The sequence below is a fragment of the Rhinatrema bivittatum genome, chromosome 3 (assembly GCF_901001135.1).
Source record: "Rhinatrema bivittatum chromosome 3, aRhiBiv1.1, whole genome shotgun sequence".
NCBI classification, from domain to species: Eukaryota; Metazoa; Chordata; class Amphibia; order Gymnophiona; family Rhinatrematidae; genus Rhinatrema; species Rhinatrema bivittatum.
In genome coordinates this window covers 357,375,526-357,398,659 of record NC_042617.1, presented here as the reverse complement: position 1 = coordinate 357,398,659, position 23,134 = coordinate 357,375,526, and the positions used below count along the sequence as shown (strand labels likewise).

At 48.3% G+C, this 23,134-nt stretch overlaps 1 protein-coding gene across 2 annotated transcripts in view; it reads right to left on the bottom strand.

The window, feature by feature from the left end:
- Positions 1–23,134, bottom strand: part of MDN1 (midasin AAA ATPase 1) — a 765,271-nt gene that overhangs the window by 484,608 nt on the left and 257,529 nt on the right. For both annotated transcript variants that reach the window (XM_029595415.1, XM_029595414.1), the window contains exons 34-35: positions 15,293–15,532; positions 6,760–6,957 (exon numbers count right to left, since the gene is read on the bottom strand). In XM_029595415.1, the coding sequence (XP_029451275.1) occupies positions 6,760–6,957; positions 15,293–15,532 (438 nt within the window). The remainder of the gene's footprint in view (positions 1–6,759; positions 6,958–15,292; positions 15,533–23,134) is intronic.

Sequence of the window (23,134 nt, the reverse complement as noted above, 5' to 3'; positions counted from 1 at the left end):
ACGGTGTGCAGCAGGCACAACAACTGAGGAAAAAATTTGGGAAAGGGCATCCGCACCCTACCGGGAAGGTGGAAGGGTGTTGGTACATCAAGTTGGAAAAAGGTTACGCAAGACAGATTGGCCGAAGATGGAGTCCTGTCTTCCAGCTTTGTCCAAACAATAGTGGGCTGCAAAGGTATGGAGAGAACTCCAGGTTGCAGCTTTGCAGATGTCAGGAAGCGGCACCGAACGAAGGTGTGCCACTGACGTCGCCATGGCCCTCACAGAGTGTGCTTTAACACGGTCTTGAAAAGGAATGCCAGCTTGCTCATAGCAAAAAGAAATGCAGTCCGCCAACCAGGAAGAAAGAGCCTGCTTACCCACAGGTTGTCCCAACTTATTAGGATGGAAAGACGAATAATTGAGTGCTCTTCCTGTGGGAAACTGTACAGTCTAGGTAAAAAGCTAGAGCCCGTTTACAGTCTAGGGTATGCAGGGTCTGCTCTCCAGAGTTGGAGTGGGGCCTGGGAAAAAAGATAGGTAGTACGATAGATTGATTGATATGAAACTCCGAAACTACCTTAGGTAAAAATTTAGGGTGAGTGCGGAGTACCGCCCGGTCCTGCAGGAGCTTAGTGTAAGGCGGATAGGTAACTAGGGCCTGTAATTCACTAACCCTGCGAGCTGAAGTAACAGCCAAAAGGAATAACACTTTCCAAGTGAGATATTTCAAGTCACAGGAGTGCAGAGGTTCGAAAGGAGGTTTCATTAGACGACCAAGAACCAGGTTAAGGTCCCAGGATGGGGCCGGAGGACGCAAGGGTGGCTTTAGATGGAGTAAGCCCTTAAGAAAGCGTGTTACTAGGGGTTGCACTGAAATAGGATTACCCCCAATACCCTTATGGAAGGCGGCTACCGCACTGACATGCATTCTGATAGAAGAGGTTTTAAGACCTGATTCAGAGAGATGCCAGAAATAGTCCAAGAATTTGGAGATTGGACAGGAAAGGGGATCAAGGGACTGAGAAGTGCACCATGATGTGTACCTTTTCCATTTGTATGAGTAAGACTTTCTTGTGGAAGGCTTTCGTGAAGCTATCAGGACTCGAGAAACGGAATCTGAAAGGTTAAATGGTTGAAGGACTAACCTTTCAACATCCATGCCGTCAGGGACAAGGCTTGGAGGTTGGGATGGAGGAGGCATCCGTCGTTTTGAGTGAGCAGATGCGGGTCCTTTCCCAGAGGAATGTGCCTGCGGATGGAGAGATCCTGGAGTATTGGAAACCATACTTGGGTTGGCCAGTAAGGTGCTATCAGGATCATGGTTCCTCCGTCCTGGCGTAGCTTCACGAGAGTCTTTGACACAAGAGGGAGTGGAGGGAATGCATAGAGCAGACCGGTTGTCCACTTGAGGGAGAATGCATCCCTCGGCCGAGAGTGCTGGCTCCGAATGAGAGAGCAGTAATCGTCCACTTTGTGGTTCTGAGGGGACGCAAAGAGGTCTATGCGGGGAGAACCCCACTTGTGAAACAGAGAGGTCGCTACCAGAGGATCGAGTGACCACTCGTGTGGGTGGAAGACACGGCTCAGCTGGTCTGCCAATACATTGTCTACTCCCGGCAGGTAAGTGGCCCTGAGGTACATGGAGTGGGAGAGGGCTTCCGCCCAGATCTGCGCAGCTTCCTGACACAGAAGGAAGGAGCCTGTGCCTCCCTGCTTGTTTATGTACCACATGGCCACTTGGTTGTCCATCTGGATTAAGATTATCTGATGAAAGAGATGATCTTTGAAAGTGCGGAGCGCATAGCGGATTGCTCGAAGTTCCAGGAAATTTATCTGGTGTTCGGCTTCCTCTTTGGACCATAACCCTTGGGTTTGAAAGTCGTCCACATGGGCTCCCCAACCGATGTGAGAAGCGTCGGTGGTTAGGATTACTTGCGGATCCGGTGGAAGAAAAGGTAAGCCCTGAAGGAGGTTGACCTGAGTCGTCCACCAGGTTAAGGATAGGCGCAGCGCTTGTGTGACTGTGACTATGGAGGACAGAGGCTGAAAAGCTTGAATCCATTGGTGTCGTAGAGTCCATTGTGTTACTCTCATGGCTAGTCGGGTCATGGGAGTGACTTGAACCGAGGATGCCATGTGTCCTAGGAGAATGAGGAACTGGCGAGCCGTGGCAGTGTTCTGAGACTGGAGCTGGCGAGCCAGGGACATTAGGGTGTGGACCCTCTGAAGAGGAAGGTAAGCCTTTGCCTGTAAGGTGTCCAAGTCTGCTCCAATGAAGAATAAGGTTTGAGACGGGACTAAGCAAGATTTCTCGTAATTGACAAGAAAGCCTAAGGAAAGGAGTGTTTGAATTGTCAATTTTAGGGAGGATTGAGCTATCTGTTGGGTGGAGGCCCTGATTAGCCAATCGTCCAGGTAGGGGTAGACGTGGACACCTTCCTTCCTTAAGAATGCTGCTACCACTACGAGACATTTGGTAAAGACTCGTGGGGCAGAAGCCAGACCGAAAGGTAGGACACGGTATTGATAATGGTCGTGGCCTACGAGAAACCGCAGATATTTGCGATGGGATTGTGTGATCGCAATGTGGGTATAAGCGTCCTTGAGGTCGAGAGAGCACAGCCAATCCCCTCTTTGTAGCAGAGGGAGCAGCGCGCCTAGGGTTACCATTTTGAACTTCTCTTTTTGAAGGTATTTGTTGAGGGCTCGAAGGTCCAAAATGGGACGTAGTCCCCCTGATTTCTTTGGTATTAGGAAGTATCTGGAATAGAATCCTTTGCCTCGTTGAGAGGGAGGAACGGGTTCTATAGCATTTGATTGCAGAAGAAGAGACACTTCCTGTTGTAATTGAGCCAAATGGGTGGATAGACTCCACGCTTGAAGAGGCGGGGAGTCTGCCGGAAGAGTTATGAAGTTGAGGTGGTAACCCTGTGCGATAATTGTTAGTACCCACTGATCTGAGGTGATCTGCAACCAAGGTTGTAGAAAATGGTACAGTCGACCTCCTACAGGAATTTCTGGAAGAGGGGTTTGGCATGTGTTCTCTACAGGGGAGTCAAAGGCCAACCGCAGGCCCAGGAGGAGGGGCTACAGTAGGCCTTTGTTTCCTAGGCTGACGCGGCTGAGGCCTAGTAGAGGATAGAGCTGGACGAGGCCTGGCCGATGGAGGGTAGTAACGGCGTGGCCGAAAGAACGACTTCTTAGAGTCCTTCTTAAGTGGTTGTTTGGAGGAAACCTCAGACGGAACAGAAGAAAGTTGTTTCAACGTCTCGTGGTGATCTTTCAATTCAGCTACTATTTGCTGAATTTGTTCTCCAAACAAATTGTCCCCTAAGCAGGGTAAATCCGCTAAACGATCCTGGACCTCTGGGCGAAGGTTAGATGATTTTAACCAAGCCCAACGTCTGGCCGAGATGGCAGTAGCTGAAACCTTTGTGGAGGCATCGAAGATGTCATAAGCCGTTCTGATCTCGTGCTTCCCCGCTTCAAATCCTTTATTAAGAAGGGCCTGAAGCTGTGGCTGGTATTGGTCAGGTAATGTGTCAGCAAAATCTTGCATCTGTTTAAGGATGGCTCTGTTATATTGCGTCATGTAGAGTTGATATGAGGCTATGCGAGAAATCAGCATAGCTCCATGGTACACTTTCCGTCCCACACTGTCTAGGAATTTATTGTCCTTGACCGGCGGAGTGGAGGAGTGTGGCTTGAGACGCTTGGCTTTTCTTTGTGCGGACTCCACCACAACAGAGCGATGATCCAGTTGAGGCTTTTGAAAGCCTGGTGCTGACTGGACGAGGTATGTGGAGTCAGCCTTCTTGTTAACTGGTGATACAGATGAAGGAGATTCCCAGTTTTTCTTTAAGAGATCGAGAAACACCTGGTGAATGGGGATGGAAGCGATGATTTTTGGAGCGTCCAAAAATTGAAGCAGTTCCATCATCTGGTGTCTGTCATCGGTCTCAGATTGCAGCTGAAAAGGTACAATTTCGGACATCTCCTTTACAAAATTAATAAAGGAGAGATCCTCTGGAGGAGATCTTTTTCTACTCTCTGTAGGAGAAGGCGGTGATGGTAAATCTGTGTCAGAAGTTGTATCATCACCCCAGGTATCATAGGGATCACTTGGGGGTTGAAGCCCCGATGGACCTGGTTGAGGATCCGAAGGCATCGAAGGAAACCTTGGAGGAACCGGTGGTACAATCGGTACTGGGAACGGCATCGAGGGTTTCGGTGCTGCCGATGGAGTCGGTGCCGGTCTTGGAACCGATGGAGCCAAAGGATAAATCGGTGGAGATATTCGAGAAGGCACCGATGGGACCACCCCGGAAGGGGGAATCAGGAACGGTGTTTCTCCCACCGATGAAAATCCAGTTGGAGACGATGGCGCTGTCGGTGCTACTGGAATTATCGATGGGAGGGCATGTACAAGTGCCTCCATACGTTGTAGTAGCGGTGCCAGCGCTTCCACCAAAGGTTCGGTGGTCGGTTCCTTCCTCGGTGGCGGAGTCGGTGCCGGGGTCGATGCCGGTGGCGTGCCGGAATCGGTGCCAATGGAGGTTGGAATCTTTGCATCGCTTTCTCGATGGCCTCCTGGACCAGCCGGTCCAGTTCTGCCCGGAGACCAGGGGTAACAATACCCGGCTCGACGGGAGAGGGAGGCTGAGGCAGAGCCGGAGGGACCACCGTAACCGGTGGGATCACGGCTCCCACACCCCGAGAGGGTGAGGGTTTCCTCGATGCCTGCGAATGAGACGTGGACAGTGCCAAGTCTGAACGAGGCCTCTTAGTCAGTGGCTCGGCTTGTTCAGAGGTCGATGACTGTGGATCCTCGACAGGCCGAGACTTGTGCCGTCGATGGCGATGCTTGTCCTTCCGGTCTCCTCGCCCATCCGGGGAGGGGACAGGAGTCGACGGCCGAGAAGTCATCGATGGTGGACGGTCACCGGAGGGTTGACGATGGTGGTGCAACTTCGACGGTGCCGGTTCCGATGACGTCGATGCTATCGATGGCGTTGGGGTGGGTGCATGGAAGAGGAGCCCCATCTTCTCCATCCTGGCTTTGCGACCCTTAGGTGTCATTAGGGCACATTTGGTGCAAGTCAGGACATCATGCTCACTACCCAAACACAAAACACAAACCCTATGGGGGTCTGTGATTGACATAGTCCGGGTACAATCCGGGCATCGACGGAACCCCGTCGCCATGGCTTAAGGCCAAATTTAGTCGCGGGCTCGGTAATTGCCAACAGGCCTCAAGGGCCAAATTCGATGGTAGTCGAAGAAAAAAGGCAAAAAACTTACCGGTTTCCGCGGAGGTGACAAAAATTTGTCGAAGGGAGACCCCTGAGGGGCAAATTTTCTTCGGAAAGAAAAATACCGAATTCCTGTCAGGAACGTGGTAAGAGAGCTCCTTTCACCGCGTGGCAACTGCTGCGCGGAAAAAAGAAGACTGAAGGGAGACCCCTGCTGGCTGCAGGGTCCGTGCCTTGCTGGGCATGCCCAGTAGGGGCCAGTCAAAGTTCTGTTTAAACTTTGACAGAAGTTTTCCGTGGTGGGCTCCATCCTCGATGTCACCCATTTGTGAGGACAACCATCCTGCTTGTCCTGTGAGAAATCGTTGCTCCCCTACCTCCCCGGGAAGATGGCTGCCAGCACGGGGGAAAGCGGCCCCTGTGCATTCAATTGACTGCTCAAGACGTGACGTCAAACGTCGTGGGGGACAATTTGTTTCGTTGTTACTCAAATTATAACAATCTTGGAATATTATATACTTTTAATATAAATGAAAGGTTTTCATGAGATTGGTTGTGTCGTGAAACATTTTATGTATATATTTAAGGAAACATACATAAATTGTCGAAATATGTTTCTTCGTTTAACCTTTAACCTCTGGTTTGCTAGTAGACTGAATTACTGTCATGAAATTATGTTTGTCTAAAAAGTGTGACACCAACATGAAAAGTTTGGAAAGCTCTGCTTTAGACACTATATGGAATGCCCTTGCTTCTGCTGAGCAAACTATGGCCTCACTGGCAACATTATTCTGTTATGTATATCCAAAGTAAAAGTCTCATGAGAAGTTCAAATTCCCAAATGCAGAGGATTGTAAAACTGGAAAGAACTTTTGTTCAGTTAACATCAGTACAAATGACTGAGTGAAGAGAAAAATGTTACACACCAGAGGTTTGAAAAGTTGGAGAACTCTTATTAGATCTTCAAACATTACTGAATTTCCCTAAATCTTCTCTCCTACAGGAATTATCCCTAAATCTTCTCTCCTACAGGAATTATTCTACAGGAATTATTCTACCTATAAATAAACTTTTCTTTTTACCTTCTTCAAAGAAAATGGCAAGAGAAGCTGAGGTAGGATGAGTGGAAGATATTGCTGAGAATTTCTCAGCTACTCTTCCTTCCAAGGAGCCAGAGGAGAGAGAGCAGGAAGGGAAGGAACTGAGCAGCGAGGTAAGAAAAATCTTTAAAAATTCCAGAGAGGATTCTGAAAAGAAACAGGGCTTTTTGTCTTTTTTTGCATTGGATTCTGGATTCTTTGAAGGAGAGCTCTGAATGCTACAGAAAGCTCATGTAAAAAACATCTCCACACAATTCTCACATTAGCCCAACAAAAGATCATAGTGAATCCAGTATGTATATGAAAGACACTGTTTTGAGGGTTTTACAAACTACTTAGCAAACTCGCATCTAATATTTCCTTTTCATTCCCCAATATTAGCAGTATGAATGGAAATTAAGTCCATGACAAATAAATGATCTTGCCTCTGGGGATATAAAATGGATGGATTCCAAACAAGCTCTCCAGCCAAACAAGATTCCTCTCCTTGGCCCGATCATAAATCCTTAACTCATCCCGAATCTCTTTCGTAAAACTGACAATCTTGGAAAGTCTCTCCGACAGAAAATTCAGACATTGCTTTCGGGCCAAGAGAGCAGCATCCACGGAACAGGCAGTCGTACCTATACGAATGAAAAACAATTACCAATGGTGTGTTACATATAATTCATTCCTGTTGTGGTGAAATTCAAATCTTGTACCTGTTGAGATTTCTTATTTTGCATGGAAAGCTTGTTTATACAGTAAGGCCTCCTATCCCTTGCAATCCTGAAACTAACAGGCAAACGGCAGCTTAAATCCTATATGCAGCAAGGTTTAACAGGTTAACTTGCTTGTATACCCCGAAGTGAGGCTTGGAATGCATACTTCCTTAGATTCTACAATGGAGAAATTACTTTTCCTTAGTGAAACAGATGGACTTAGGACCAATGGGTTATGTGCTCCCCTGCTAGCAGATGGAGACGGAGTCAGGTTTCAAAATTGACGTCACCATAGATATACCTCTGCAGTGACTTCAGCCATTCAGTATTCTCTTCAAAAGCCATCGTGGACATACTATTGAAAAACTTGAATACAATTTAATAACTTAAGAACTTGATTAAAAACTTGTTTAAAACTGGTGACCATAAACTGTACTCAACCAAACATAAGCGCTGAACCCCAGCAATATTAAAGATGCCTAAATATAGGGATAGGGCGATGGCTTACTCGTAACCTCTTTGGGATCGAGAATCATGACGCAATTCCTTGGCACTGTTCATGGGCAGGATGCTCAGTCCATCTGTCTACACTAAGGAAAACAAAATTATCAGGTAAGTAATTTCTCCATTTCCTAGTGTGTAGCAAAATGGACTTAGGACCAACTGGATGTAAAAAAAGCTACTCCCGAACAGGGCGGGAGGCCGCCCGTAGTCTGGTTAGAACCGCTTTTGCAAAGGCTGCTTCTTCTCGGGCTTGGACGACCAGGCCATAGAACCTGGAGAAATTGCACAAGGAAGACCACGTCGCTGCTTGGCAGATAATGACAGGAGATAGTAGCTTAGATTCCGCTCAGGATACTGCCTGGGCCCTAGTGGAATGAGCTTTAACCTGAATGGGTAAAGGCTTCCCTGCCTCTACATAAGCTCCAGTGATCACCTCTTGATCCAGCGAGCTATGGTAACTCGAAGCTGTTTCACCTTCTTTCCTTCCACCATGAAGAACAAGCAAGCAGCCCGGTCTTGCGCACCGGTTCTGTATGTTATAGATACTGTATTAACAGCCTACTGACGTGTAAGTAGCATAAGAGGTGGTAGTCTTCAAAGTCCTTGTGTCTATCTAGAGACAGTAAGGAAATGGACTGGTTCAGGTGAAACTCAGAGACTGCCATTGGCAAGAAGGAAGAAACAGTGCGAAGCTGTAACTTTCCTGGAGTCAACCGGAGGAATGGCTCCCGACATGACAGTGCCTGTAGTTCAGAGATGCGACAAGCCGAGCATATTGCCACCAAAAATACAATCTTCAGTGTTAACAGACGTAGAGACAGAATGCACAGCGGCCGAAAGAAAGGCCCTGCTAAGAAGTTCAATACTACATTGAGGTTCCATAGGGGGACCGGCCACTTTAAGTGTGGTTGGAGATGTTTAACTCCTTTTAGGAAACAGGCCAAGTCCGGATGTGTCGACAGGCAGGCTCCATTCACCTCGCCTCAAACAGGAGAGAGCCGCCACCTGGACCGTCAAGGAGTTATGGGACAGTCTTTTGCTCAGGCTGTCCTGTAAGAATTCCAGAATCATGGGGATCTTGATCATCCAAGGGGGCACCCTGCGTTCCTCGCACCAGGCCTCAAATATTCTCCAGATCCACAGGTATGCCAGGGATGTTGAGAACTTCCACGCGCGTAGCAAGGTGGTGATTACAGCCTCGAATATCCACGCTTAGTCAGGCGAGCCCTCTCAAGGGCCAGACCGTGAACGACCTGGAGAAGGTCCCTGTGCTGGGGGGGAGAATGGGTTCTCTCATAGAAACAGAAATGACGGCTGAAAAAAGACCAATTGGCCCATCCAGTCTGCCCAGCAAGCTCTCACACTTATTTTCCCATACGTATCTGTTTCACCAACCACCAATTTCAGGACCCTTGTTGGTAACTGTTTGATTCAAGTTTCCTGCCATCCCTTGCCACTGATGCAGATAGTATGGCTGGAGTTGCATCAAAGGTGTGCATAAGGCTTAATGGTTAAGGGTAGTAACCGCCCGATGCTTGTTTACCCAGACTGCACATATCATTGCCTTGTTGGACGCTGTCTGAATGTAAATCCTGTTTTCCACATTTCCCCTTTTCCCCCCTTCTGTAGAAGCAGAAAGCAACGCTATATATACATTCAAAGTGATGTATCAGGCTTAGTTAGTTTAGGATAGTAGCTGCCATATTAAGCAAGCTACCTCCACACTTGTTTACCACAATTGTGAAGTTCAGTCCTTGTTGGTTGTTGCCTGAATGCAAATCTCTCACACATTTCCCCCAGCCATTGAAGCAGAGAGCAATGCTGCATATGCATTCAATGTGATGTATCAGGCTTAACTGGTTTAGGATAGTAACCGCCATAATAAGCAAGCATGGATCCAGTGTTCATTTTGAGAGAGAGAGAGCGAGAGAGAGCGAGAGAGAGAGCGAGAGAGAGAGAGAGCGAGAGAGAGAGCGCCACCAGGCACAACAGGAAACAATCTGTAGTGTCATTGCTGTCACAGCAAAGGCTTGTTGAAGGATGGACTCCAACACCCTATTGTGTACATCCTTGAAGGCTGCTCCTCCCTCCACTGGGATAGTTGTTCGCTTCGAAACACCGCAAACCAGGGCATCCACTTTTGGGAAACCCAGGCATTCTCTAGCCATTTGGTCCAGGACTTCCAATGCCCGACCTCATTTAAAACTGGCTTCCAGGGAATCCCATTCCAGGTCAATCAACTCCTGGACGGCTTCCAGTATCGGAAAATAGCAAACAGCTTGCCATAGAGACACCAGGATGGGATTCTTCTTTGGTTCCATCATAGGGTACTTGCCAGGAACTCCCAGAGTCTTAAGGATCTGGGAAACCAGGGCCAGCAATTCATCTCTAATGAAAAACCGTAACATGGTCTGATACGGCTCCAAGCCTGGAGGGATTTCCCCATTCTCTAATGGATCTCATCCCCTTCATCATCCGTAGTGTCTGGGGCCCTGTCAGGGATACCCTTGGTGAGACGAGGCATGTCCCAGGGCCTGCTGATAGGGCTGGGAGAGCAAGGCCTTCCCAGCTGGCGTTCAATCCAGACAGGGGCAGGAGAGAAAGACTGTGCCTGTATGAAGGCTTGAAGGTCTTGAAAAAATTCTACCCAAGAAAAGGCCGCCGGGTCCATACCAATCCCAGGAGGAACTGGGGTAGGTGCAGCTGAATTGTCCTCTCCAGAGGTAGCCACAGCCCTGGGATTATACAGATCTGGGGTGCTACTGGATAAGATCGTGGCTGACCCATCTTCTGAATGGGAAGTTCTGGGCTTGGAAGAGTTCTGGGAGTCCAACCCTCCCTGGGCCTCCTCACAGTGCTGACACAAAGGACTCCAGGTCAGTCTGTGTAGCCCTAATATGGCAGGAAGCACAGAGTGTTGCTTGTGCTTCTTTGCTGCTGGAGCCATAATCTCGCGCCTGAAATCGAACATGCACAGATCTGGCCTAAGTAGAAGCACACATGTGCAGATGTGTGCGCGCATGTGTACATGTAGGTATGCGCGCAGTTAGGCTCACAGCACGTGAATAGGGCCGGCATGCACTGCATGTACCAACGGTCTATGTAGGGAAATGGAAATGCCCAACTCCGCACATAGGATAGCGCTGTCACGGCCTGCCACATGAAGTACACACAGAGCCTGAAGGGGGGCCTAACACATCGGGGGGTTGTTCAACCCGCTCGGAAGTTCCCTTCCCTTACCCCAACAGGATCGTGAACGTTGTTGGTGTGGTGCACCGAGCAAGGAGACTGAAGGAAGATTTACCTAAGCTCCTCCACATCTCTGAATCAAAAGGAATCTTCTCTTTACGTACCTGGGCTCAGCGCTTACCGGCTGAGTACAGAGACTGTCTCAGGCTGCAGGGGGAGAAGGCTTTGGCAGTCACTGCCATGCTCAGCTTCCTGCACCCACTGCCTTTCAGCTGCTTCAGCAGCAAAGTCTACGCCGAAAACCAGCTACTGGACTAAGGCACACTTCTGAGGAATCTCTGAAATCACCTCAGGAATTTTTGACTGGGGGAAGGACCTTTAGGTATCACCGCAGGAGAGCGGGGTTCAATCTTTCTCCAAAAAAGGTAAATTTTCCTCTTCTAACGGGTACTGCAATCTTGCTATACCACCAATGTTGGTGTAGGGAAAGCACATCCACATCTGCTAGGAGATGGAGAGATACTGAATGGCTGAGGTCACTGCAGGTGACGTCAAACTTTGAAATCTGACTCCATCTCCAACTGCTAGCAGGGGAGCATATTACCCATTGGTCCTGAGTCCATCTGGCTACACGCTAGAAATTTGTTTTAAATCTGCTGGTTCTTAGTTTCATAGAGAGTCCTAGTGGGTTTTTTTTTAAAGGGTAAATAATTTTTCCCTACTTACCCATTTCACTCCATTCATGATTTTGTAAATTCAATCACATCCCCTCTTAATCATTTCTTTTCCAAGCTAAAGAGTCCTAATCTGTTTAGCCTCTCTCCATAAGGGAGCTTTTCCATTCCCTTATATCATTTTTGTTGTCCTCTGCACCTTTTCTATGTCTGCTATGCCTTTTTTGAGATGGAGCGACCAGAACTGCACACAATGCTCAAAGTGTGGGTAGCACCATGGACATTTAGAAAGGAATTATGATATTCTCTGTTTGTTCTATTCCTGTCCAAATAATTCTTAACATTTTATTTGCTTTTTTGTCTGCTGAAAACTGAGTCGAAGATTTATTGTTCACCAGGACCTAGGTTCTTTTCCTGGGTGGTAACTTAACACAGAATCTAGCATCATGGACCTGTAGTTGGGATTATTTTTCCAATGTGCATTACTTACATTTATCCACATTAAATTGCAACTACCATTTAGATGCCCAGCCTCGTAATGTCACAAGGTCCTTCTGCAGTTCTTCACAATTTTCTATTTTAACAACTCAAAATAAGTTTGTCATCTAACAATTTGGTCACCTCATTGTTGTTCCTTTCTCCAGATCTGGAATGATCCGGGTATGTACGAGAAAGGTAACTTTAAAACAGTGTCCACACTTCCTGCAAGTTTTTAATCTTATGGACTGCGCCTTTTGTTTAAAAAAAAGAAAAAACAAACAATTTCCTCAGTCTTTTTAGCGTTAAAAGTTAATTTAGTTTTCCTTAGTATTCACCCTCCAGTGATTAAAGGTAAGTTTTTTCATATTATGATCACTTTTTCCAAGTAGATCCACCACCTTTATCTCTTGCACCAGGACCCGAGTTCTGTTGAGAACTAGATCTAATAGAGCTCCCCCTCTCGTCAATTCCAAGATCAACTGCTGCATGAAGCAGTCAGTGATATCTAGGAACTTTATCTCCTTTGCATGTCCTGATGTGACATTTACCCAATTAATACTTGGAAATCGAAGTCTCCCATTATTATTTAGTTGCCTATTTGACTAGCTTTTCTAAATCTCTCAGCATAAGAATATAAGAAATTGCCATGCTGGGTAAGACCAGGGGTCCATCAAGCCCAGCATCCTGTTTCCAACAGAGGCCAAACCAGGCCACAAGAACCTGGCAATTACCCAAACACTAAGAAGATCCCATGCTACTGATGCAATTAATAGGAGTGGCTATTCCCTAAGTCAACTTGATTAATAGCAGTTAATGGACTTCTCCTCCAAGAACTTATCCAAACCTTTTTTGGAACCCAGCTACACTAACTGCACTAACCACATCCTCTGGCAACAAATTCCAGAGCTTTATTGTGCATTGAGTGAAAAAGAATTTTCTCCGATTAGTCTTAAATGAGCTACTTGCTAACTTCACGGAATGCCCCCTAGTCCTTCTATGATGCGAAAGTGTAAATAACCAATTAACATCTACTCGTTCAAGACCTCTCATGATCTTAAAGACCTCTATCATATCCCCCCCTCAGCCGTCTCTTCTCCAAGCTGAACAGCCCTAACCTCTTCAGCCTTTCCTCATAGGGGAGCTGTTCCATCCCCTTTATCATTTTTGTTGCCCTTCTCTGTACCTTGTCCATCGCAACTATATCTTTGAGATGCAGCGACCAGAATTGTACACAGTATTCAAGGTGCGGTCTCACCATGGAGCGATATAGAGGCATGATGACATTTTCTGTTTTATTAACCATTCCCTTCCTAACAATTCCTAACATTCTGTTTGCTTTTTTGACTGCTGCAGCACACTGAGCCGACGATTTTAAAGTATTATCCACTATGATGCCTAGATCTTTTTCCTGGTTGGTAGTTCCTAACATGGAACCTAACAGAGTAACTACAGCAAGGGTTATTTTTCCCTATATGCAACACCTTGCACTTGTCCACATTAAATTTTACCTGCATTTTACAGTCTGTTCCTTTATCCTAGCCAGACGGGTGGTATATCCCCACTACTATACTTTTCCCCTTTGACCCTTGGAATGTCTATCCATAATGATTCCAGAGTGCAGTTTTTTTCCTGCAAAACTTTTATCCTGGTAGACTGCCATCCTGAACATAGTGCCACCCCCCTCTAACGATTTTATCAGTCCTATTAAGTAGATATAATTTGTACCTGGTATCAGTGACTCTCTGAGATGCCTATTATGTTTATATCTTCCTTCAGTGTCATACATTTTAACACTCCAATCTTATTTTTCAGACTTCTACCATTTGCACACAGACAGTTTAAAGTAGTTTTATTTGTATTTCTATTTTTATACATACCCACAACCTGCTTATCAGATAATACAGGCAGTTTAGAGTCATTTTTATCTTCATGTTCTGAATTTAAATACACCTGGGCTTTTCTTTTACAGTCACATATTGGGACATTCTAACTTGGTTTGCCAGTATTCTTTGAAGTTACCTTCCTCTGAACCATATGCTGTTGAGAGACTGTTGACTTCCCCCATTTCTAGATTAAAAGCTACTCTCCCCCCTTTTTAAAAGTTAGCACCAGCAGCCTGGTTCTAATCTGGTTAAGATGGAGTCCAAACCTAAAACCCTCTTCACTACACCATTACATACATGCATTGAGACTTTGAAGCCTTAAGTATGGAATGGGGAACATTTCTAAGAATGCAGCCCTGGAGGTTCTGGATTTCAAATTTCTAAGTCTAAATTTAGCCTCCAGAACCTCCCTCCTGCACCTTTCTATGTCACACAATAGCCAGCTCCTCCCAGCATGCTCTCAAATTTTATCTAGGTAATGTGTGAGGTCCATTACCTTCACATTAGGCAGGCAAGGTACCAAGTGATCCTCACACCCAGCACCCACCCAGCTGTTTATTCTTAATGTGTGAATCATCCAATACAACAGGCATCCTAGCTCTTCCTTCCTGGGCATAGATCCTGGAGACACATCCTCAAGAAGATAAAGCATAATTTGGAGGGCAAGTCAGAGCTACAGAATCACTTCCTGCTACACAAAGGTTCTCACTGGTTGTACAATACCAGCCTCAAGATGTAACAGCCCAGAATTAGCCAGAAAATCCATCTTGGTTGGGAGTACAGACTGATCTCTGTGCCAAGGCCGTATTCTAGCTTGTTTGAACAGCCTTTTCTGACCCCACCCCCCAGCATTCACTAAGTATAGTGATTTGTCTAGTTAGCATTTACTATAAAAATCTTTATTTTACATAATACTGTTTGCAAGTTAAATCTTTTTTTTCTGTTCGCCTTTTTTTTTTTTTTTTTTTTTTAAACAAACACTTTAGCTTAGTAGTTTTGTCTGCCCTGGACTGATTAATGATCCCAGAATTTTGTTTGGACTATGGGTACATTTCTGAGAACTGTGTGACCCCTGGGTTATGTGGGGTATCAACGACCCTAGAAAACCACCATAGGATGAGCTTAAGGGCGGGGATTTGCCCAGAAGAAAGTGGGAAATCAGTTGGCATGTGCATAGGCAGGCCCCTTAGTGCTCGGCAGGACCCTTTACGTGTCCAGAGAGTTAACTGAGAAGGTGTTGAAGTGCTGAGGCATTACGTGATAGCGGTGTAAACATAAGACGGCCTGTGAGAGTATATCGTCACTTATTAGTACTGTTTTGAAAATGGGCATACTAAATAATCCTTATGGTCTTTCTGCCATTACTGTTTCTATAGATAGTTTTTACCATCCAATGAAATATTTGCACCCACAGCTTGAACTGTGATCGATAACCTAAATAGCAACAATCATAACCTGGTCATAATGCTTTGAGGATTAAGGAACCACATTGATATTGCCACAATTAAAAGGCAAAACAAACCATACCTGAGCCTATTCCGTCAACATACACCAGACAGGCTGAATGTACAAAAGCTGTTATGGTGCAGAGTGGGGTGCCACAATGCTCATCCATTTCCACATCCTCTTCTTCAGCCTCCACCGCCATGACATTCATGAAGTTGACCCAGGAAAGGATATCCCGAATGCTTAATATACAGCGGCATCCAAACTCTTGATTCAACAGCCATTCAATGAAGTCCATCATAAGCTCAGCTATGTCTGCCCCTGAAAGAGAAGGGAAGCTAGATGGAACATAGGAAGACCTTGGCATGAGAGATTCCTGTGTTTGGCCAGAGCTAGGTCACAAAGTTCAGACGTTGATCACTTCCCCCACACTGCTTGAAAAAACGTGTTCACTGTACTTGCATCAACTAAGCCAATCTGAATTCAAGGTTGAACTGCCTGAGAATGTATTAGTTTTAGAGCAAGAAACTATAGGAAAATTGGTTCTTACCTGCTAATTTTCATTCCTTTAACACCACAGATCAGTCCAGACAAGTAGTTTTGCATCCCTAATAGCAGATGAGAGGCAGAACACAAACTTTGAGGCACTGCTACATACCCGAGTGCACCACCTGCAGTCCCTCAGTACTGACCTGTACCCAAGCCAGAGAGTAGAAATCAATTCCCCTTACAAGGCGAAACGTAAACACAGGGTTGGAAACACCTGAACGGCAAGCTCACATACTTCCAAAAACTTGATAACATTAAGAAAAATTAAATTTATGTACAAATAGATCTGCTATAAGCTGAAGACTATCAGGACAGTCAGTCTTTCGGTAGAGACGGGATGGGTCTCTGGACTGATCTGTGGTATTACAGGAATGAAAATTAGCAGGTAAGAACCAATTTTCCTTTCCTGTTCAGATCCAGATCACTCCAGACAAGTGGAATGTATCCAAGGACCCCTATAATGGGCGGGAACCCGAAAGACCGCTCAGAGAACATTTTCAAAGGTCACGTCATCCAGCAACCGAACGTCTAAATGGTAATGCTCGGTGAAAGTATGAAGCGAGGACCACATAGTGGCCCTACATATTTCCTGAGGAGACATCAACTGACACTCTGCCCAAGAAGCTGCTGTGCTCTTGTAGAATGTGCCCTCACGCTGATGGAATTTTGCGACCTTACAAATATATGCAGAGCAAATGGTTTCCTTCAACCAGCGAAATAGCTTAGCTTTAGAATCTCTCTCTCCTTTCTTCGCTCTACCAAACACCACAAACAGGTGATCTGACCACCGAAAGCTGTTAGTAACCTGCAGACAGCGCAACAAAATCCAACACGCATCCAGAAAATTAAGATCTCTCTCCTGAGGAGACTCCTGAGACCACTCTGGAAACAACTGACTGATTCACATAAAAAGAAGAAACCACCTTCAGCAAGGAGGGGACTGTACGCAACGTCACCCCATCATTAGCAATACGCAAAAAAAAGGGTCCCTACACAACATAGCCTGAAGCTCCGAAATCAGTTTGGCTGAACAAATAGCCAACAGGAACACTGTATTCAAAAGAAAATTATTCCTCACCTGCTAATTTTCGTTCCTGTAGTACCAAGGATCAGTCCAGACGGTGGATTATGTCCCCCATCCAGCAGATGGAGTCAGAACAAAAAATTCTGGGGGAGGTGCTATATAAGCCCACCTCCCTTGTCTCAATCCTCAGTAACTAGACTAACAAAGCCATGAAAACAAGAGAAGCCATGAAAACAAGCCTACCCGTCTGCCAATCCTTCCTCATGATTACTAACAGAACTCCTTATGCCTTTGTTTTCTGATTAATTCTTGTAAATACTTGTAAATTACTGTAAACTAGTTTTCTTCATTTGTTTTCTGTTTCTTGTTTTCCTCTGTTTAATTTCAGTTATCGTTCCATGTAAAGGCCTTTGCCTATTAGTTCTAAGTTAATTGTAAACCGATACGATGTGCAAACGGTTATCGGTATATAAAAATGCCAAATAAATAAATAAGAGATGGAGGGATCAAGTAAATAAACACACACAAGACAATCTTAAGTCAAAACTGTAACTGCACTAGAACCCCAACTGGAACTTGCGAACAGAACTGTAAGAAAGTCTCCCTAGATCCCCAGAGAGTTCAGAGATGAGTATGAGATGAGTCAAGCAGAGGCTTCCCAAATAAATCCCAAGAAAATAGGGAGGGCATCTAGACTGATCCTTGGTACTACAGGAACGAAAATTAGCAGGTGAGGAATAATTTTCTTTTCCCTGAACGTACCAGGATCAGTCCAGACGGTGGGATGTACCCAAAGCTTCCCTACTATGGGTGGGCCGTAGACAGCCCTGCTCTAATGACTCTGCCCCAAAGGAACCGAAAGATGGTGCCCGGACATCCAGACAATAGTGTCTTGCGAAAGTATGGAGCGATTTCCAAGTGGCCACCCTGCAGATCTCCTGCGAGGAGACCGAATGACTCTCCGCCCAAGACGTAGCATGAGAACGAAGAGAGTGAGCCTCGAGTCCCAGCTGCGGATTCCGACCCGCACCAATGTACGCGGTGACAATCGCTTCCTTCAGCCAATGGGCGATGGTCGGTTTTGAGGCCATACAACCCTTCTTAGGGCCCAACCAAAGGACGAACAGGTGATCCGAAAGACGGAACTCATTGGTGACCTCTAGGTAATGCAAACATCGCTTCACATCGAGCTTGCGAAGATCATGAGAATCCGTCGACGGAAAGGAAGGCAATTCAACCGTCTGGTTGAGGTGAAAAGCCGAAACCACCTTGGGTATAAAGGAGGGTACCGTGCATAAGGTGACCCCCCTCGTCGGTGAAACGCAGGTATGGCTCCCTGCAGGATAACGCTTGTAATTCGGAAATGCGACGCACCAAACTAATCGCTACCGGGAAGATAGTCTTGAGGGTGAGATCCTTGAGCTTAGCGACACAGAGGCTCAAAAGGCGGCCCACCTAGAACGCGAAGTACAAGGTTGAGGTTCCAAGAAAAACAAGGAGCTCGTAGCGGTGGCTTCAAGTGCTTTACCCCCTTAAGGAAACGCAGTATGTCCGGATGAGACGAGAGCAGCGACTCATTCCTGCGGCGAAGTAAAGCCGCCCAAGGCCATAACTTGAACTCGTAGAGCGTTATAAGCTAGGCCCTTACCCAGGCCAGCCTGCAAGAACAAGAGAATCTGCGCCACGGAAGTGTGGGTTGGCTGGATGGTATGTGACACGCACCATGCCTCGAAAACCTTCCACACACGAACATAGGCCACGAAAGTGGACGTCTTACGTGCTCGCATCAGAGTCGATATCACTGCCTCCAGATACCCACGATGTCTCAACTTGCGCCTCTCAAAGGCCAAGCCGCAAGACAGAAGCGATCTGCCTCCTCGAAAAATATTGGTCCTTGTCGGAGCAGGTGTGGGAGATGACTGAGGCGTATGGGGCCCTCCTCCGCCAGGTTGAGTAGATCTGCGAACCATGGCCTTCGAGGCCACTCTGGCGCCACCAGGATTACCGGCCCCTGGTGACCCTCTATTCTCCGATGTACCTTGCCCACCAGGGGCCACGGAGGAAAGACATATAATAGAATCTGCTGAGGCCACGGCAACACCAGTGCACCGACTCCCTCCGCGCCGCGCTCTCTTCTGCGGCTGAAGAAGCGAGAGGCCTTTGCATTGCCGGATGTGGCCATGAGATCCATGTGGGGGCCCTCAATGTAGGACTATCAGGCGCATTGCTTCCTCAGAGAGTTCCATTCTCTGAGGTCTAAGTGTTGTCTGCTTTGGAAGTCCACCTGAACGTTGTCCACTCTTGCAATGTGTGAGGCTGCAAGGCGGAGTAAGTGGAGTTCTGCCCATTGCATCAGCTTGTCTGCTTCCAGCGAGACATGATGGCTCCTCGTGCCTCCCTGATGATTTATGTACGCCACCGTGGTTGCGTTGTCTGAGAGTATTCTGACCGCCCGATGGCGAACCAGGGGAAGGAAATCCTTTAACGCTAAGCGGACCGCCCTGGTCTCCAAGTGGTTTATCGGCCATCGCGCTTGATCCTTCGTCCACAGGCCCTGTGTGTTGATCTCGACTGACATACCGCTCCCCAGCCCGAGAGGCTGGCGTCCGTGGTCACTACAACCCAGTCCGGAATCTCCAGAGATATGCCCTGCTGTCTGCGGGATCAGGACAGCCTGAAAATCCAGCGATACCGGTTTCTAGCGGGACAGTAGAGCCTTCTGGAGAGGACATAAATGCGCAAAAGCCCACGGAACCAGATCGATAGTGGAGGCCATGGTTCCCAGGACCTGTAGGTAATCCCAAGCTGTGGGCGACGAGAGCGCAGAGAAATGATGAATCTGATCGCGCAGTGCTTGGGCCCACTCCGGCCTCAGGAACACCTTGCCCTTCTTTGTGTCGAAACGCGATCCCAGGAAATTCAACGACTGGGATGGAATGAGGCTGCTCTTGGAGTAGTTGGATGACCCACCCCAGAGATTGGAGCAGTTGTACCACTCTGTTGACCGCCCGATAACCCTGGGTTAGAGATTTCACCCCTATGAGCCAGTCGTCCAGGAAGGGGTGGACTAGGATTCCTTCCCTGCGTAGGGCGGCCACCACTACCACCATGACCTTTGTAAAGACGCATGGGGCTGTTGTCAAACTGAAAGGAAGGGCTTGGAATTGAAAATGTTGCCCTAGTATCTTGAAGCGAAGGAAGCGTTGGATGTGCCCGGTGGATCGGAATGTGAAGGTACACTTCCGTGAGTTCCGAGACCAGGAATTCTCCTTGGTGCACTGCTGCCAGGACCGAGCGGAGAGTCTCCATCCGGAACTATGGAACCCTGAGGGATTTGACGACTGTCCTTAGGTCCAGGATGGGTCGGAAGGTGCTTTCCTTTTTGGGCACCACGAAATAGATGGAATAGTGGCCCCGGCCCAAATCGGCGACGGGAACCAGAACTATTGCGCCCAGTGAAAGGAGCCGGTCGAGAGTCTGACGAACAACCCTTTGCTTGTGAAGGGGCCCGCATGGAGAGAAGAGGAACCTATCCCTGGGGGCGCGTACAAAATCCAATGCGTAGCCGTGTTTTAGAATATCCAAGACCCACTGATCAGACGTGATTTGGACCCACTCCTCAAAGAAAAGTGCAATCCGGCCCCCTATCCTGGGGAACGTCACATGGGTCGGCCTGGCATCATTGAGCTGTTTTTGAGGATGCGCTATGCCCCGGCCCTTCCTTGCCGGGCCTGCACCCTCGAAAGGACCGGGTCCAGGTATGCGAGCGGGAGGACTGTTTCTGGGGAGTCTGTAGCCTCGTATTACGAAACAGACACTGTGCGAAACCGGTTTCTGGAGGAACTGAAGGATCTTGCGGAACGAGGACAATCCTCCTGGAGTCTATGTACTGCATTCTCGCCGAGGGACTTGATGATCTGGTCCAGGTCCTCCCCGAAAAGAAACTTGCCTTTGAACGGGAGCGATCCCAGACGAGTCTTCGAGGAGGCATCCGCCAACCAGTTACGAAGCCACAGGAGGCGACGGGCCGAGACCGCAGCCACCATCGACCGAGCAAGGACCCGGAGAAGATCATATAGCGCGTCCACAGCTTCCAACCTGTCCGCCTGTGCCTCTGCTGCAGGCAGATCCTGGGAGGTGAGAAGCTGTTGCACCCAGCGAAGACCTGCACTTTGTGCCAGTGAGCTGCAGATGGCCGCATGGACCCCCAGTGCTGATACCTCAAACTCTCTGGAGGTAAACCTCCAACTTTCTGTCCTAGATATCCTTCAGCGCCGTGCCGCCTGTGACTGGAATGGTGGTATGCTTAGTGACAGCCATAGTGACAAGTCCATAGCCGGAACCTTGAGGAGCTCGAGAAACTCCTCCGGGAGGGGATAGAGCTTTTCCATTGCTCTACTGACCTTTAAGGTGGCCTTAGGGGAATCCCACTCTCTGGAGATTAACTAAGAACGTGAGATGAATAGGGAAGGCCCTAGCTGGCGGTCGCAGACCTGCCAGAAGAGGATCCCCTTTCTTCGCTTTGGGGTCAGGCCCCGATGGTTCCGGGGGAGCATCGATGTCCATTTCCTGCAGAATATGCGGGATCAGGTCGTCCAGCTCGTCCGGCTGAAAAATGCGGAGAACCTGAGGGTCGTCTCCTTCCATCTTGGCCACCAAGATGGGGTCGTCCCCGGATGGATCTATAAGCGGATCACTCCCCGGGGTCGAGGGACCCCGGGGTGGTCCTGGTTGGTCCTGGCAATCCTCCGTCCAGTTGTATACTACCCTGGGAGGGAACCCCCCCCGGGAGTGGGGCCGTGTGCGCCAACTTGGGAGGTGGGGGTCCCGGGATGACATCCATAGGTTGAGCCATTCTCTGCAGAGAGGCATTGTGCATTAAAACCACAAATTCCGGTGAAAACACTGGGACCCCCGAGGGGGGGGGGGGGCAAGCTGGGGCCTCCCCTGTCTGAGATTGTGGCTCAGACTCCGAAAACGGAGCAAAAACAGGTGGCAGCGCTGATATCGGGGCCTGTGTCCTCCTCCTGAAAGTCGGCGTCTGAAAACAAGATGGCTGCCGTTCCCACGCTCAGCGGGAACGGGGCTTGCCGCTGCCTAGAAGCGCGGTCTTGTCCGCGGGCTCCAGCGGCATCCCCCTGCTGCGAGAGCAGCCCTCCCCCACCGGGGAGGCAGCTCGTACACAGCCCCTCCTGCGAAAGCCAGCCCCCAAGTCGGCCGCATGCCATGCATGCCGCCGATCACAGCATGCTATGTCCAAGGGGGAAGGGCGAAAAGCGCGGGTGGGTAAAGTCTTCAGCGCCTGAAGGAAAACTTGCGAGTACGGACCGCCCTGAATGCCCCACAGACCCGGACAGAACAAGGGTCGCCGAGGAATCGGACGTCCCGGCGGACAGCGGCCCCAGGGAATGGCATGTCGCGGGGCGGCAATCAAGTGGGGGGGGGGGGGGGGAATAATGTTGAGATTACTTACCTGGCAATATTCTTTTCCTTAGTGTAGACAGATGGACTCAGAACCAATGGGATAGTATCCGCGTGCTAGCAGTTGGAGACGGATCTGATGTCAGCACGGGGTATATAGCCCCACAGGAAGCAAAGCGATTCAGTAATCTTCCTTGCAAAAGCTGTTATGGATGTGTGTACTGACGCTCAGTGAAAAGTGAAAACAGGATTCCCCTGACCGATTGACATTGGCTGGAGACCGCCAGCATTCACAACCGGAAGGCGTTGACACTGGTAGAGTGTACGCTCGTATGTAAACAAATGCCATGGCTTATCTGGAATCGGTGAAACCCATGTACACAGGCAGCTGGGCGGGATGCTGAGTCCATCTGTCTACACTAAGGAAAAGAAGATTACCAGGTAAGTAATCTCAACATTTCCTGGCGTGTAGCCAGATGGACTCAGAACCAATGGGATGTACAAAAGCTTTACTCCCCGCCTGGGCGGGAGGCTGCCTGAGGACCGTGTAGTACCGCCCTCGCAAAAGCCGAGTCCTCCCTGGCCTGGACATCCAGACGGTAGAACCTGGAAAAGGTATGGAGGGAGGACCACGTCGCCGCTTTACATATTTCTGCAGGCGACAACATCCTGGATTCAGCCCAGGATGCTGCTTGTGCTCTAGTAGAATGAGCCTTAACTTGCAGAGGTGGAGACTTCCGCGCCTCCACGTAAGCTGCTCTGACCACTTCTTTAATCCAGCGGGCGATGGTGGGCCGAGAGGCCGCTTCCCCTTGTCTGTTCCCGCTGTGCAGGACGAACAGGTGGTCTGTCTTTCGCAGGTCTTGAGTCATGTCCAGATACCTGGGCAGCAATCTGCCGATGTCGAGATGGCGTAATAAACGGCCTAC